Source organism: Indicator indicator, chromosome 5 (assembly GCF_027791375.1).
Source record: "Indicator indicator isolate 239-I01 chromosome 5, UM_Iind_1.1, whole genome shotgun sequence".
NCBI lineage: Eukaryota > Metazoa > Chordata > Aves > Piciformes > Indicatoridae > Indicator > Indicator indicator.
The window spans coordinates 42,556,197-42,573,860 of record NC_072014.1 but is presented as its reverse complement, the minus strand read 5'-3'; the positions used below and the strand labels follow the sequence as shown (position 1 = coordinate 42,573,860).

Sequence of the window (17,664 nt, the reverse complement as noted above, 5' to 3'; positions counted from 1 at the left end):
GAACCAATGAGTATTGAATTTAATATAATTAAAGCATAATGAAGCTCTGAGTGCAGGTTCCAGTTTGATTTCCAGCTGGAAATCCTGAGGATTAGAGGTGACGCAGCTGTTGGTCCCTGTCTGATAGTTTGATCCCCAGGTACAAGAATCTGAGTGAAATTTAGAGAACCCTTAGGATTTCTTGAGCTCATATGGGTGGTAAGAGCCTTTTGTAGCTGTCTCCTCTTCTGCATATGGTTTTGGCAGATCTCTTGCTCCTGAAATAGCTAAAAATGAAGCCAACTACATCAGCTGGGACTCCCTCAAAGCAAAGATCAATTGGACAAATTTCAAAGTCTATTGGAGTAACTAGAGGGGAACAAAAGGGCTCCCACTCTAGAGAAAATCTGCTCCTGGGAAACAGTGAGCCACTAAGGGAGAAAAGGACCTAGTGCCTGATGTATGCTTAACCTTGGTGTTAAAATGTCAGCCCAGACTGGATACCCCAAATCTGGATCAGCCCTCCAGTGATGTTGGGGGGAAGAAGAGGGCAGTTCGGAACGGACTGTGCCTTGTCATCAAGCTCACAATTACTTATTTATTCTCTGCTCACAGAGAATCAGTTCACCTGAACACTGTCTGAAACTGAAACTGGGATCTGAATAATTATTTTACTTTTATTTCATGAATGAAGCAGCTGAACAAACTGCAGCAGGGCATTGGTCTGCAGCCTGTTCTGAGGTCCAGGGAGCACGCCTCCGACATTAGTTTGCCTTGATATAAACTACCTACCTTCACGGGCTGGAATATGAAGGAGGACCCTCACACTGTGGGAAAGGTCTATAGGATTCTGATTTATAAGGGAGCAAGAGGTCAAGGGAAGCAAAACCATTATCATTATTTTCACAGGCTCTGGAGATCTGAACTGAGTATGGAGGGCAGCGTGCTCAAAGGGAGAGACGTAGGAGGCAGGCAACACAATCCTGCTTGCTTTTTTCTTTTTTTGCCTTTTCCCCTCACTGATTTCAGTCTGCAGATTCTGCTGAGAGTATGTTGCATGTAACAGACTCAAGTCTGTAAGGGCTGTGAAGTGGTTTTCTTATGAAATCCTGCCTAGAGAGATTATCTGCTCCGTAGCCAGCACACAAAAGCTCCATCCATGCAAGTTCCTATTGCCGAGCAAAGTGTTTGGTCACCTGAGTTGTAATGAGTTTGTGAGGGAATGGGGATGGAGGGGGAGGAGCACAGGTGGGCTGCTGGGGGCAGGACTGAAGCTGCACATTGTGCATCTCTCCTTGTAAGTCTTAGAAATAAAAAGCAGAGATAACGTCACATTATACTGCCCTGTAGTCTCAATTGCCTTTTCTGCTAAGAAAGAGGAGAAAAAAGAAAAACTTCTAATGATGTGGTTCTAATGTAATCTGGAGGATGGCAGTAGGAAGGCTCCTGAGTAAGCCAGGAGGTTCCAGATGTGGGCCAGGAGCCTGCTGGGATACAAGAGTTTTCCCCATGGCTGAATGGAGTCATCTGCTGAGCTCTAATGCATTGAGAACATCTGGAGCAGCAGGTTGCAGACGCAAGGGGATTGCTCCTGCTGTTTCTTGACAGCCTCCATTCTCCATTTCTTGAGGATGGACTTCATCTGCTGAGATGGCAAAAGGGCTTCTTTGACTGGGAGGCCCCATGGCATTTTCTCAGCACCTTTCACAGCAGAAGAGAAACCACATCATATCAGAGTTGCTTCCAAATAATTTCTGTAGGTAACGATGGACTTGCCATGCTGCCCAAGACTGAATCTTTAAATCAAAACAAATCCCTTTGGAACATGGCAGCGAGTGAAATGTTGCAGGATTTTCCTTTCTCTTGCCATTGCCTAGGTGTCTTTCAAGGGATGGGGCCATTAAGAAATGCTACAATACATTTCTGTTAACTTTCTCTGTCTAAGCACTTATGAGCTGTCACCACATTATGGGGAGTGACTGGGATCAAAATGACCACAGACATCACTACATCAGGCATCACCACCCCTCCTCTGGTGAGGGCATGGCTTTCACAGAAGTTTATGTGACCAGTTTGTGCTTTCAATGCAAACTTTTGAGGCTGCCACCAGTAAGTTCGATCCTACAAAGAATGGAGTGTTCTGGCCCTGATCCAGAAAAACACTTAAGGCCATTGCAGAGTGCTTTGCTGGATCAGGTCCAGAGCAGAGCAATGTGTAGTAGTGGGGGTTTAACAGTAGGGGCTTCCTCTCTTTAGTTGGGTGTCTGTAAAAGAATCTTCACATACAGGATTGCAGTGTGGCCAGGATGAAGCAAAACAATAGTTAGACCTCTAAAATGAAAGGTCAAAGCATGAACAGCATGAGAGTTTGTGGGGTTTTTTTTGTTAGAAATCTAATAAAACCTCCAGGAGAACCTTCTCCTTGATGGAGAACACAGCAGGTAGATGTCAGCCCAGGGTTTCTTGGCCAAAACATCTCTCTGCTGCGTGAGGTGTTTCTTGTTTGAACAAACCCAGGCTCCTTCTAGGTGAGGTTTCATGGAATCATAAAATGCTAGGGACTGGAAGGGACCTCCAGAGGTCCAACCCCCTGCAAGGCAGGACCCCTTAGGACAGGTCACACAGGAACGCATCCAGGGCTGTAGGTAAATAACCTGTGGTGAATAATTTGTCTGAGAGTCTTTTAAACCATTTAGGAATATCTTAAAATTCTCTTAATTATTTAGAGCTATGAGTGAATTCAGGAATCATAGAATGGTTTGGGTTGGAAAGGGACCTCCAAAGGTCACCTACTTCAACCACTGTGCACTGAGCAGAGACATCCTACCCTAGATCAAATTGCTCAGAGCTTTGCCAAGCCTGACCTTGAATATTTCCAGGCCTCAACTACCTCCCTGGGCATCCTGTTTCAATGTGTCCACCATGCTCATGGTGCAGAACTTGTTCCTTGCATCCAATCTCAATCTTCTCTCATTTCAAACCATTTCCCCTCATCCTATCACTGCAGGCCCTCTGCACACAGTCCCTCTGCAGCCTTCTTGTAGCATCCTTCAGGTACTGGCAGGCTGCTATTAGGTCTCCCTGGAGCCCTCTCTTCTCCAGGCTGAACACCCCCAGCCTGTCCTTGTAGGAGGGGTGCTCCAGTCCCCTGAGCATTTTCATGACCCTCCTCTGGACCCACTCCAGCAGCTCTTCATGCTCACCCCTCAACAGAGCTGCACTTTCTTTAACTTTCTTTGCCTTTTACTGGACCTGTAGAAGCCCTTTTTGTTATTCTCTGCATCCCTTGCCAGGTTCAGTTCTAGCTGTGCCTTTGCCTTCCTGGCCTCATCTCTACACAATCATGCAGTGTTCCTCTGCTCCTCCTACGTTACCTGTCCCTGCTTCCAGTGTCTGTGAAGTTTCCTCTTGCTCTTTATTTTGACCAGCAGGCCTCTACTCAGTCATGCTGTTCTCTTCTCTTCCCATTTTTGCTTGATTTCTGACACACAGGGATCGGGAGCTCTCACACTCCAAGGATAGTGTCCTTCAAGATCTGCCAGCTCTGCTCTGCCCTCTTGTCCCTGAGGATCCTTTTGCATGGGGTCCTACTGACTAACTCCCTGAGGAGCTCAAAGTCTACCTTCCTAAAATTGAGAGTCCTGACTCTGCTTCTTGCCTGCCCCATGTCCCTTAGGACTGAAATCTCTCTTAGAAGGAAAAGCTGAGTGAGCTGTGGCTGCAGATCCTGGAGAGGAACAGCCAATATCTAAAGGGCAGGGGTTTATAGAGGATGGAGCCCAGAGTCTTTTCTGTGGTGCCCAGTGACAGGACAATGGACACCAACTGGAACCCAGGAGGTTCCATCTAAACATGTGGAAATATGCCTGTGGTGTGAGGGTGCTGGAGCCCTGGAGCAGGTTGCTCAGAGAGGTTGCAGACTCTCCTCTGGAGAGATTCCAAACCCACCTGGCCGTTGTGATCCTGTGGGTAACCCTGCTTTAGCAAGGGAGGGTAGGATTGGGTGATCTCCAGAGGACCCTCCCAGCCTCTACCATTTTGTGATTCTGTGGTTCTATGCCTGCTCTTTGCTGTAGAGCAGCCTGCCTGGACCTTTTGAGAAACCCTAGCAGGTTTTGTTAAGTTTGGTGGAAATCCAAAAGAGGTAATGCTGCTTCTCATTGACTACATGAATTAGGTCAGAGAGATGCTTGTATTGGGAAATAAAATCCAAATCAGTCCTCCATGTCTCTTGTTAAATCAATGCCACTCTCTTTGAAGGGACTAACGACGAGTTGGTCATGATGGATTCCCAGAAAAAGAGGGAGAAGTTGAAGAACAGATGGGAACACAGGGAAAGAAATGAAATTATGCATCAGGTTATTGTATTTTATTTTATCAAAGTTAAAAGAGCAGCTGTCAGATGGTTGTCCCTTCGTGTTGAGATACCAGGCATATGTAATGGAGGCTTTGCCTTTGTAGGAAGGATGATGACGGATTAGTGCTTAGATGCTGAAATAACTCTGGTAGGAGATGAATACCCTTTAGCTAAGGGAAGGGGAGGGGGGAGGCTGCTGGGGCTGAATTTAACAGAACCAGACTTGCCCACAGACTTGCAAGCGCTCGCAGAGTGGATTTTTAGTGCTGCAGGTGACATTGTTGCTGACTGAAGAATGTTCATCAAATCAGAAAACTGCTGATAAGCTGCCTTTCCCAAAAAGGGATCTCACGAGCTTCTCCTCCAACTCTCTGCCTCTCATCATACCCTGGGAGGTGAGGTAGAGGACTTATGACAGATATTATTTAGGTTTTTGCTTCAGTTTATTAGGGTAACTGAATGGATCTGTAGGGGGAAAAAAAAAGAAAGAAATGCATCTCAAAACATCTCCTTTATGGTCTGTCTACTTAAAACTGAATGGAAATAATTGAGCCTACACTTCCTTCTGAGTGTTTTGGTACTCCACTGAAAACTGAGAGTGTGTTGGAACATGAGTATATCGACTACTGACACCCAGGTTCTAGTAAGAACATTGAACTCAATATAGCGTAAGGAAAATGATAGAACAAACTCATTCAACAGTGTTTGCACAATATATCCAAGACCTAATTTGTATAAGACCTGCTGCAATGCTATCAAATCAGTCCTAAAGAATATATTGCCTCTGCTGTTGGTGAGTTTTGTCAAGCTGTTTTGAATAATTATTAAAAAAAAAAAAAAAGTCTATTGCTAAACTAAAAGGCTAAAAGATAGAAGTGACTAAGAGCTTTGTTGTAGTTTCTGTTAATTCCATTTGTAAGCCAAATATTGAGGGTGTTTTTTTTTCCAGAAGAGCTTGATCTTGGTTTACACAGCTGTGGATTTTGGTTGTATTTCTGTAGCTAGATCTGAACTTTGGAGCTTTAGGACTTTCTTGTGTGAGATTGCTCATTGCTGGGCTACAGAGTAATGTAACTGATGTAAATTTCTTTTTGCCCTGTAAGGAAAAACCCTTTTTACCAAAGTATCACATTAAATAACCAGGTAAGAGATCTCTTCCTCCTTGTGCACATGCAGTTTGCCTTAACATTTCTGCTTTGCACACAGTGAAGAGTGTTTTAAAGCACAGAATAGCATCCATAACTGGAAGTAATTTTTTTTCCTCCTTTCATATTTCCTGGAAGTCTGGCTATTGTCTTTTTATTACATTGCTCCTCTTCATTTGTTGGAACCACAGAAACAGTGGGTTGTTTTTTGTTTTTTTACTATGTCCTTTCTTCATTCGGTTGTGGATGGATTTAGTGCTCCTGATGTATTCTTTTTTAGCCTATATCGAATGCAAGCATTGCTTTTGCTAATGCTCTGATCACTGAACCAAAGGCCAGACCAAAACCTCTGATGGGGGCTGTGCACTCCACAAAGTTGAATATAGGGCCCCCAACAGACACATATGGTTCCTGGAGAGAGCAGCTGAATGTTAAAATAGATGCTGTGGAGTGGTAGTGTGCCTGGTTATTTAATTTGGATGAGTGAAGAACATCCTTTACAAAGCGTCACTGGGCAATAAGCTCTGTGGTATGTAAAGGAATAATTAGAATGAGGGATCTGAGTAAGAAAGATTTGCTGTGATCTGGACCTGAATACTTTAGTTATAAGTCTTGAGCACTATAGAACCTTCAGAGTTGCTGAACACTAAAGATAAAGAAAAAGATAAATTGAATTAATTTATTTTGAATTTATATCTGTGCCTCTGCCTGCATTAATATTAAGTTCCATCAGAAATCTAAATAGAAAGACTGTAATCTTAGAAGTTCTCTCAATAGCATCAGCAAATCATTCTTGTTTACCCTGCATGCTAATAAAACAGGAACATGACACTCCTGAAAACAAGATTGCAAAATACAGAAAATGTGCTCTGACATTTTTTTTCTCCCCAAAGGAGGGACTGCCACTGACTAAAGTATTTCTTATGAAGGCTCGATTGCTTAAGATGCAGAATATTAAGAGAGAAAAACACTTTAGGACACAGCCATGTCACCAGCTGTTACTCACCCCTAATGAAATTGTTAAGTGATATTCTTCATAAATAGGTCAGAGAAACTTTTCTTATTTGAATTGTGAAGAATGTTTCATCTCTTTCTTTGAAATGTTTGTATTAAATTCAGAACTGGTAATTCATTAAGCTCATTAGCTCCGACTGGGAGAGGAGAGCAATATCTAGGATATAGATTTCAAGGCTTAAAAATGTTGCTGCTTACAAATAAACATGAAAGCAATGTGTGCTGAGAAGAAAAAATGGGGAAAGAAAGAAAAAAGGAAATATGGGATCATAATATGTTTAACTGTTTTTAAAGCGTGGCCCTCTGGATTAATTAAGAACACTTTCTATATTCAGCCACTTGAATATAAACAGAATACATTATGACTTTTGGTTAACTCTCTTTTAATAGGGAAAAAGGGAATGCATTATGATGAATACAGTGGAAAATAGTGGAGAATGTATTTTGTTTGCCTTTTTTTTTTTTTTTGGCTTTGGTTATAAGAGGAAATAATCAACTGAGTTTTGCAGGATCCTAAATCCAGATTTTATTATTATTGACTGACATTAAATTACAGCAGTAAAAATTTTTATGCACCACAAACCCACATTTTTGGGTGACCTGTACTTTTGAAGATTTGTAAGGAGGTGAAATGCTGTGTTCTGCCAAATGCTTGGTTGGTGATGAAACTTTTATTTAGCCTTAATAATTTCTGGTATAAAGCACTAGTTCTACACAGCTAAGTCAGAGATGGTGAGAGGGGCTTCCTGCTAAAAAAGGGGGAACTGAAGGAAATCAAGGACTTGGTGTTTGGGAACACTTTAGTATCAGCTGTGCGGATGATTTGGGGACTTGAGCATCTCCCCTGTGAAGAGAAACTGAGAGCCCTGGGGCTGTTTAGCGTGGTGAAGAGAAGCTGGAGAGGGATCTGATCAATGTCTCTCAATAGCTGAGGGGTGGGTGTCAAGTGGAGGGGGCCAGGCTCTTTTGGGTGGTTCCTTGGATAAGACAAGGAACAATGAGTTCAAACTAGAACATAGAAGATTTCAGCTCAGCGTGAGGAGAAACTTCTTTGCAGTGAGGGTGACAGAGCCCTGGAACAGGCTGCCCAGGGGGGTTGTGGAGTCTCCTTCTCTGGAGACTTCCCAAACCCACCTGGATGCATTCCTGTGCAGACTACCCTAAGTGATGCTGCTCTGGCAGGGGAGTTGGACCTGATGATCTCTTGAGGTCCCTTCTAACCTCTGATATACTGTGAGACTGTGATCAGAGTCCAATATTGCCTTAGCCCTCTGGTCACAGAGAGTTTAGAATCAGCCTTTAGAACAGTTCAAATGTACCAGATCTATTATGTGCTTGTTCCCAATCACTTTCTAGTTTCGCCCTTGTCTTGCTTTGCGTCCTTGAGGTTCTAATCAGCATCTTTCCCGTTTCTGTAAATCAGTTTCAGGATCACCTAACCAGTTAATCAACTTTTCAGATTCCTGATGGAAAAGCCATCATTTGAAATTATTATCAGTTGGTTCATTCTTTAAAGGAAACTTGCCAGTGGGACACCAGAACTGAACTGATGTATAGCAGAGCTGTCTAGAGGTTTAGTAGCTGGATGTTTCACACACTCCAGGCTCGGAGAAACATCACTTTCCACAGCAAATGCAGCCAGCTTTCCAAAACTCCATCCATACCCAGTGATTCAGTTTATTGGCCCATCTTTACCAGCAGCTATTCCAGTTCTTTCTGATTGTAAATGTCTGCATTTTCTCTTTTGTTTCCTTTTGTTAGATAAATCGCCACAGAAGAAATCATTCCCAACACAACCTAACCCTTGCAGACATCATTAGCACGCAGGACCACACGGTAAGGAATTGCTCCATAGCAGTGATAAATCACTCTTGTTGTTTTAAATGTTTATAATGTAAATGTTACACAAAGAATAAATACCACGAGGCTTTGGATGCCTCAAGATGTTAAGGGATTTGAGGGGCTTTGATTAATCAATAAAAAAGAATAATTTTGGAGGACACAGAGCGATTTATATAGCTTGACTTTGCTGTTAATTCAGTGGGGCTAGACTGATGTTTCATCAGTGGTAATGCTTGGTACAAAGGGCTGCAACCACGTCTTTGTCTTGTGTTTTCCTATATTAAGGGGCTTGTAATATTGATAGAAAATTTTAGAAGTAAAACTGGTCACAAAATTTAACAAAACTTCCCTTGACATTATGCTTCTCACTCCCCAGAGGTTCTTTAAAAGGTTTTTCTATTAAAAGAAAATTGGTATACAAAGACAGGCTCATCAAAGAGATGCTGGCATCAGGGTTGCTTTTACCTACACAAACTTTGCAGAATTATATGGATACAGAAGTATTAGATTTGTCTAATCATAGAAATGATAGAATCTATATGCAATATAGTGATAATTACTTTTCCCTGCAGTTTCTAATACTGTTAACTGATGAGAGTCAATTACTATTCTTGTTCTCAGCCCTCTTCTTGATATCATTATTTAGAAATTCAAATATTTACACATACAGCCTCTCACCTTTTAATATCCTCCTAAAAATGAAATAATAAACCTCCCCAATCAAACACAAAGCTCTGCACCATAATTCACTTCAGGGCATTTTGGGTCATTTTCTCAAACCTTCCATATGTTGAAAAGGTGCAGGGAGGGCAGCAGCTTAACCACAAATGATGATATTTATTGAGACAGAAACAACAGAACGTATCATTAGGGTATGTTTGGAATTCTTTTTCCTCCAATATCATCCATTTCCAGAACTATTGTAAGTTAATCCTGAGCTGTCTTGGAAGTATTCTCTTGGGGAAAAAAAAAAAGAGAGAGAGAGAAAGAACAGAAAAAGGAGATGTTAAATAGAGGCTATAAAAATATTGGGGCCGTCCTAGAAATAATTTTGTCTTTGTGATAAAGTTTTTTTTCATAATTCTATAAATCCCCTAACTATAGAGAAATTAGTAACTGCAGAGAAAACTCTGAACATCATCAATTTGTGAAGACCACAGCACTTGTTTTTTAAAGGCAGCATCTCTATTAATTCAATGGAAGCAACATAGCTGAAAGTCATTTTGCTTAGCACTGAAAGGCTTCATATTAACTGAAGATTTTTGTAATTTTGAGCTGTTTAATATGAAACAAATGGCAGATTGGAGCTGTAGAATTTAAATCAGGATATGTTAGATGCCCAACATTTGTTGTGGATTTGATTTTCTAGCTCATGACAATGCTAAGGAAAATGTGACTGAGCAGCAGTGTTTTCATCTGGAAGCACATCCCAGGTTTCACTTCCCAAAATGTGAGAACAGAGGTGATTCAGGTCTGATGCTGAAAATCACATTTCTCATTAGTTTTGAATTGGCTGGGAAGGGTGGTTAGTAGGTAAACTTTGAAAGAATGAGATTTTGGGTCTGGTTCAAAGAAGCAATCAACAGCTTGAATGGTTTGCCAATGCTCCTCCCAGTTTCTCTTTCCAGATGGGTAAAAATATTAAAAACCACAACCTTTCTCATATGTTATTTGGCATCTCTGGCCCTGGCCAAGCATCAGGAGTTCTATGCTACAAAAATGAAAGGTTAGAAGGGGAAGAAAATTATGGAGAGATGTAAAGTAAGTTTGATTTTAAAGAAATAAAAAATATTTTTTTAAAAAGTAGGTGAAGATGGAGATTAAGCCTTATTTTAGCTTTAATAATTCACCCATCCATCACTAGATAAATAGTGACATGACTCTGCACAATAATCCCTACATACTTCCTCTCTGGGTTTTCTATGGCAGTGATTTGCATGACAGGAATTTGCATGAGATAAGTACAAATTACAGGAAATGCAGAGATTAATCCTCCTGTACCCATTTGAGAATGTCACCTAAAATAATTGTCTACAGACCTTCTTATAGGTACATACAGATATGTTAGCAGTAAATCTTTTATTCTATACCACCAGCAGAGAAAAAACTAAGGAAACAGTTAAACATCCTATGCTGTTAATATCATATTTCCTATAATCAAAATAACAGATATGTTTGATTTAAAAATCCTTCTGTTGCATATTAAAGCATGCCTTATTGCTTTTTAATGGCTTTGCAGCCAGCAAAATTCCACTGAAATGGTTACAAAGTGGCCTTGTGACACAATTTGCTCTAAAGACAATGTGGAGTTTCAAATATCCAAGTCAGGCACTGACTCAGTAGTGCTTGAAAGGGAAAACAGACCCACTCTGAATCAGGATTTTGCCTCCTTTCCCCTTTCCTGATGGAGCAGGAAAGTGATTGTCCCCTGGTACTCAACTCTGGTGAGGCCACACCTCGAGTATTGTATCCAGTTTTGGGACCTCAATACAGGAGAGATGTGGAGGTGCTGGAGCCAGTGCGGAGGAGGACAAGGAAGCTGTGAAGGGTCTGGAGAAGAAATCTGATGAAGAGTGACTGAAAGAGCTGGGGATGGTTGGTTTCAAAAAGAGGATGCTGAGGGGAGACTGAAAGGACATTGTGGAAAGGGTGGTGCTGGTCTCTTCTCACAGGTAATTAGTGATAGAACAAGAGGGAATGGCCTCAAGCTGCAACTGGGTAGGTTTAGACTGGACATTAAGAAACATATTTTCCCAGCAAGAGTTGTCAGGCATTGGAATGTGCTGCCCAGGGAGGCGGTGGAGTCACCAACCCTGGATGTGTTTAAAGGTGGTTTGGATGTGGTGCTTGGGAACATGGTTTAGGGGTGAACCTCACAGAGTAGGGTTCTGGGTTGGACTTGGTGATCCTGAGGGTCTTTTCCAACCTGAATATTTCTGTGATTCTGAGTTGGGGCATCCTTAGCTAAGGAGGCCTGGTGAGGTGGCAGGTCAGTGGGGTTGGCTGAAGAGCAGTCTTCTTGTTTAATTTGGCTTTTCATTTTTAAATGCCAATTTACATAGCCAAAAGTAAGCCCAGTCACAAACTGTGCATCACAGCTGTGCAAGAGACATTTCAGCAGCTCACAGAGAACCAAGCACCTGCAGGGGTCACTGGTTGAAGGGGAGTGCTCAGAGATTCTAGAATCATTAGAGATGTGCAGGAGCACAAATTAAGGGAGAGGACTGTAAACAAAAGAGCAAGCCTAGGACTGGCTTCTAATATGCCACAACTTAAACATGGTGTTGGTAGCCTACAACCAAGTGTTGCAAGCTTGTACACTCCAGCAGAGTCCTTACCCTGGTGTGGCAGCAAAGAAAAGGGGCCAGGTTTCAGTAACAGCAAAGTATGTGATCTTGAAAGGTGGTCTCATGTTGCTAATGTCACATACCAGTTTGGCTAGGTAATGGCAAAGGGCTTTGCTTTTTGGGGTGTGTTTTGGAGAGCACAGTGCACAGCTGTGTTTTCCTTTGTTATTCCCCTTCCAGCTTGTGTGTCGAGCAGTGACAGCACTGCTCGGTTTGATTTTCTGCACCGTGCTATGAGATCATTGAGTCCAGCTGTGTGCGTGTGTGTGACCATGTGCAGGGGGAGCTTGTCTTCAGGTTTCCAGTTGGACCTCTCAAGGGCTGTGAGTGATGAGCTCCTCAGTGGCAGAGCTCATCCAAAAGACAGCACCACTTAAAACCACGATGTGTGTTAACATCGTGCATGAGCCTGACTTAAAGCAAAATGTGGCACTTCTGAAGGCAAAGCAACTTTTCCTCTTGTACAGGGAGTTGATGGTTCTTTGACACTGGTTACCCCTGAAGGTGATTCTCTTCAGAATATGAGAAGCAAGAGGCTTCTACAGAAATATGGTCCCCACTAGCTGTAATGAAACTCAGTATATGAAACAATACCTTGACATAATTTACTTGCAATATATTTTCAACTAATTTTTTACTTATAGAAACTTTGCTTTCATGCGTTTTTAATTATTTTTTCTTTTTCTTAAATCAATTAATACAATATTACTGGTGTTTTGATTTGTTTTTTAAGGTCAATTCTATGTCCTAACTGACTGGCAATGTTTGCAAATTATAGAAAAACTTGACTGTATTGGAAAAAAAAATAGGTGATTAAACTGAGCATTAGTGATAAAATGCTTCCCCACTGCACTAGAGAGATGCAGATTTTTATGCATGCACTAGCTGGGTTAATTCTTCTGAATAAATTACATGGTTATGACATTATTTTTTCTTTCTTTCCCATAGGCAGTGGAGAAAGAAGGTTATCTTCTAAAAGCCAAAATTGCAGATGGTGGCAAAAAATTAAGGTAAATTATGTGAATGTTACACAACTTAGCAGCTACAAAATTTGGAATTGATACCTGTTTAAGTATTTCATAGAATCAATTCTAGAATGGCTTAGGTTGGAAGGGACCTCAGAGATCATTTGCTCCAACATCCCCCCCATGGGTAGGGACTCCTCTCAACTAGACTCATCTGTTCAAGGCCTCAGCCAACCTGACCTCCAACACCCCTAGGGAGGAGACATCCACAACCTCCCTGTGAAGCCTATTCCAGTCTCACCACCTTGGTACTGAAGAACTTCTTCCTCAGATCCAGTCTAAACCTATGCACAGTTTAGTTCTGGGCTTTAGGCTGCAATTCATAGTTAAACCATGGAAAAGATTTAATTCAATAGTGAGTGTTTGGGGGAAACACTCTGTTCCCAACTTTGGAAACTAGCAAGAGCTTCTGCAAACCCTGCATAAGCTGTGAACGAGCCCAGGCACGGAGGGAGTTTGACCTTCCCCAGCACATCGGGGTCCCGCAGCACAAAGCATCTCCGTGGCTCGGTGCGGGCACAGGGCAGCTCGGCCAGCGGCGGGTTTAAGGAGCCCGGCACAGCCTGGTGCTCTCGAATAGCCTGGGAGGCTGTGAGCACCACTGAAGCTATAACGTGCTGCCATCAGGTGTTCGCTCGACAGAATGCAAATGCAGCTCCTGCTGCAGCATCCCACCGGGAGCGTTGCACCTCGCAGGGACTCTCCGGCACAGCCTTTCGACCACGGCTTCGAGAGCGTAGCTGTATAGAGAAAAAAAAAAAAAAAAAAAAAATTAGAGGTTGGAAGGGACCTCGAGAGATCATCGCTCCAATGCCCCTGCCAAAGCAGGATCTCTTAGAGTAGTCTGCACAGGAATACATCCAGGTGGGTTTTGAAAGTCTCCAGAAAAGGAGGCTTCACAACCCCCCTGGGCAGCCTGTTCCAGGGCTCCATCACCCTCACTCTAAAGAAGTTTCTCCTCATGTCCTTATCAGTTCTAGCTGCATCTGCTCTGCTCTCTATACAGGCAGAGGATGGGTAGTGGGGATTCAGCTACTCTTCATGAACTTCTCCTTTTTCAGACCTAAACTTCACCCACTGCAGTGATTTCCTGAATAGTGTTGGTGTCACAAAGCAAAAATTAGAGTCTTGTAGGATGCCTTTTGTAAAGGCTTGGAAAACTTAGGTCACTCCATGTATCCCATGAGATAGAATGCGTGCCCACAGAGACTAATAGACTTTAAATCTTTTTTAAAAAAATCTATTTTACTTTAAATTTGTTAGATGATTATATGGACAATCTGATAAAAAAAGTTGTCTTAGTTTCTGTATCTTTTATCTCTAGGCTAAGCTTTGTGTTAACCAAAATGAAGTTTGGATTAAAAATAACCTTTTTTTTTTTTTTTTTAATGAAACAACTCTAGATTAAAAGAAATAAGGAATTGAAATTTAAGGGAAAGAAAGTTTTCTTGCAGATAATCCAGGTGCATTCTCACAGCTTCTTTAGTCCCTATATTCTCTTCACAAAAAAAAAAAAAAAAAAAAAAAAAACCAAACTATCCAAAAAAGAAAAAAGCAACACAAGTATTTCTATTCCTAATAGAATTAAAGCATTCCCCCCTTAAAATTAATAATGAATCCTAGAATATCTCAGGTTGGAAGGGACCTCAGAGATCATCTCCTCCAAGCTCTCCACCATGGGAGGAGCTCTAAGGTGCCCCTGGATTCTTCTCTTCTCCAGGCTGAACAGACCCAGCTCTCTTAGCCTATCCTCATAGCAGAGCTGCTCCAGCTTTGTTTCAATAGGCAAAATATATCACCTGACATAATTTAAGAATAATTTATAGTTGACTTTTTATTGTTGCTGAATTCTTACTGTAAAGCCACAAAAAAAAAAAATCCTTTCTTTTGAAGGAGGTCCACATTGAGATTTAAAAGTATTTTGTTTCAAACTTTCCAGTTAGTTTGATCAGAAATTTGAATCTTTTCAGAAGTTTGCACACAAATCTGGGACCCTGAAATGCAATCATGGAATTGCATGATTGGAAATGCAGTTAGGTGGAAAATCCTGCCCCACATACAGCTGGAGCCAGCAGCACTCTGGCTAGTAGAAGTGGCCACGACACAGAAATGTTCCTCTCCATAGCTCATGTCAAACATCTCCCTAGGTTTTGGTTCTAAGCTGTATTCCAAGGGTTTTACTCCTTTGGTAATCTATACTTACCCAGGATATCCAACTCCTAGGAAAATCTGTTTGGATTGGCACATAGCATGCTTGGCCACGTACTCTCCTGTGCTTTTTAGAGCTTACCAGTAGACAACTTGTCTTTACTACCTTTCTGGTGATCCTCAGCTACAGCACTCTTTTCCTAAGGGTACTTCAAAAAATAATTAACTGAAGCCATAGATCGACAGAGTCATTTTGGTGGGAAAAGACCTTGTAAGATAATGGAGTCCAACCATTCTCTAACTCTGCCAAGTCTGGTGCTAAACCATATCTCTCAATAGCATGTCTCTGAGTCATCTACACGCCTCCAAAGACAGGCATTCAACAACCTCCCTGGGGAGCCTGTTGCAGTGTTTGAGAACCCCTTCAGTGAAAAGTTTCTTCTAGGGTCTGATCTAGTGGAACTGTTCTTTATGACCACATACACAATCCTCAGCTATGACCATAGTTCACATTAGTGAAGGATACAGCTGGACAGTGGGAATAAATTTAGCTGAAAATTTCAAGGTGGCTTAGCCACACTGTCCTTTGGTGGGGAAATACGTGACAGTTGTGGCCAGGCACTTTCCTAAACCCTTACTGATTTTTTTTTTTTCTCTTCCTCAATACCTCTTAATATTTTTTTCTCCATTAACATGGCATAAAACCATATTCCTGTTTTCCTCAGACATATAAAGCTCCTTCACGGAGAGCTCCTCTTGCTGATGCCTCTTGTTGGCTGTGTTTTAGGGATGATCATTAGATCATGCTGGGTGAAATCCTGCATGTTCCACTGGTGTTAAGGCTTCATCTGTAATATTGGTTATGCTCCTGAAGCTGATGACTGAAAGGTGTTGACTAAAGGAATCATTAACAGAAAACCTGCCTGATGTGCTGTTTGATGGGATATTGAGTGCAGCACAGCTTTGTGGTGGGCCTAGGAGTGAGCATCACGAATTACACCAAAAGGCTTTTAAACTCAATAAAGCCAGGTTTACTGGAACAAAAACTGGGTTTGTTTGAGTTGTTTAGGAATAGTGAAACAGAGAAAACTCAAAGGAGCTAGGAAAGACAGAAAAGAGAGGGGAAAATTCTTCCAATAGCTCCTCCCTGGGTCCTCCATATCTTCACAGGCAGCTCCCTCCTTAAATGCATGGCAACATACACGTGAAACAGTCTGTCACATATGTTTTCAGGTTTGTTCTAAAGTGATTAGTGATTTACATCCACATAAACCCCCTACATAGTAGGTTTTTGAGTGTTTTTTTATAAATATCAGATGTTTTGACACCACCCCAAATTGGAGAGTCATACTGGAGATGTCCTAAGGAGAGTTTTCTATAAGATCCATTTGTCTATGATTAGGTGGTGGTTTGAAACATCACATTGCATGTAACATATATTAAATAGGCATATGAAATGTATATTAAATAACATTTATTCTGTTCTTCTGCATCAGAGGAACACTGTTTCACATATCCAAGTGTAGTTTTCCCTACAGTTTTCCAGCTCTCTAGGGCTGTCACATGAACTTCTGCCATTTAATGGTTTATTAAATCTCTATCATATATCATTCTTATATTCTTTGCTGTCCTGTGTATTTTTAATTTAGGGAAAGCAGAAAGTATTAAGGGGCCTTGCAAAGCAGACCCTTTTCCTGAGCTCTGTGTAGTCAGATCAAAATTATTCCTTTCCTTCGCAGTTCTGTTTTCAGTGTTTGTTACCAGAAGGGCACCAGCTATTTTGGAGTCTTCTAAGTATACATGAACTTTAAGCATGTGTGAACAATCCCACCATTTTCCTGTGGCTAAGGCACCATGGTGGAAAAAGTACATAAATAGGCTTCAAAACATGAATGAGGAGAAATAAGACCTTGAAGCTTTGTTAGGCCACATTCAGGTATAATTAGGGAAGTGCAACTCTATCGATCCTCATGGAAGCACATTGAAAATGTGCTTGAAAAGCTTGAAAATTACTTTAGACCATTTTTGTACCTGGTGTGAAATAATAAAAAAACTCAGGTGTACAAATGGAACATCTTCTACCTCCTGCTTGCATGACTTATTGATTTTAATTTTTTTAAATTTAATTTAATTTTTTTTTTTTTATTTAAGGAAAAACTGGTCCACCTCCTGGATTGTTCTCACTGCTCGGAAAATGGAGTTCTACAAAGAATCCAAGCAGCCATCACTGGCCAACCTGGTAGGTAATCAACCATCTAATACTCTCGGCTTCTTTGTAATTGTTGGTTCAGAATAAAAAGTTTGCTGTTTACATAAAATCACAGAACTGTTTCAGTTGGAAATGACCTCTAAGATCATTGAGTCCAACCTTCAGTTTCATCTTTTCTTTTAGCATTGCAGCTTTTAAAGGTGACTTTCGAAATTGTCTGATAATTCTGTGGCAACAAAATGAAAATTGGAGACCCATCTGAAGTGGAATTTTAGGAACATAATCTCCAGGAAATAGTTAATTATTTAGTTCAAACTTCTTCTTTACTTCAAACTTGAAAGAAGTTTTCAAACATTTAAAAAATGTTTCCTTTTCATTTAGGAAACCCGGAATCAGAATCATAGAATTGTCAGGGCTGAAAGGGATCTCAAGGATCATGTAGTTCCACCCCCCTGCCATGGGCAGGAACTGTATATTAACTGTTGTGTGGGATTGTTAGAATGTTGAAACAAGATGATTAAGAGCAAAGCTTTTGACTGGAACACACTGATTTAGGTGCTGTGGCTCTGAGTTTTCTCGCCCTTAAGAGCTTGCTGTT

The 17,664-nt window shown here is 41.3% G+C and overlaps 1 protein-coding gene across 1 annotated transcript in view; it reads left to right on the top strand.

Moving 5' to 3' along the window:
- The window catches only part of ARHGAP15 (Rho GTPase activating protein 15), a 362,484-nt gene that overhangs the window by 26,733 nt on the left and 318,087 nt on the right, over positions 1 to 17,664 (top strand). Inside the window, exons 2-4 of the mRNA XM_054381341.1 lie at positions 8,257 to 8,331; positions 12,633 to 12,694; positions 17,009 to 17,096. Coding sequence (XP_054237316.1) covers positions 8,257 to 8,331; positions 12,633 to 12,694; positions 17,009 to 17,096 — 225 coding nt within the window. The remainder of the gene's footprint in view (positions 1 to 8,256; positions 8,332 to 12,632; positions 12,695 to 17,008; positions 17,097 to 17,664) is intronic.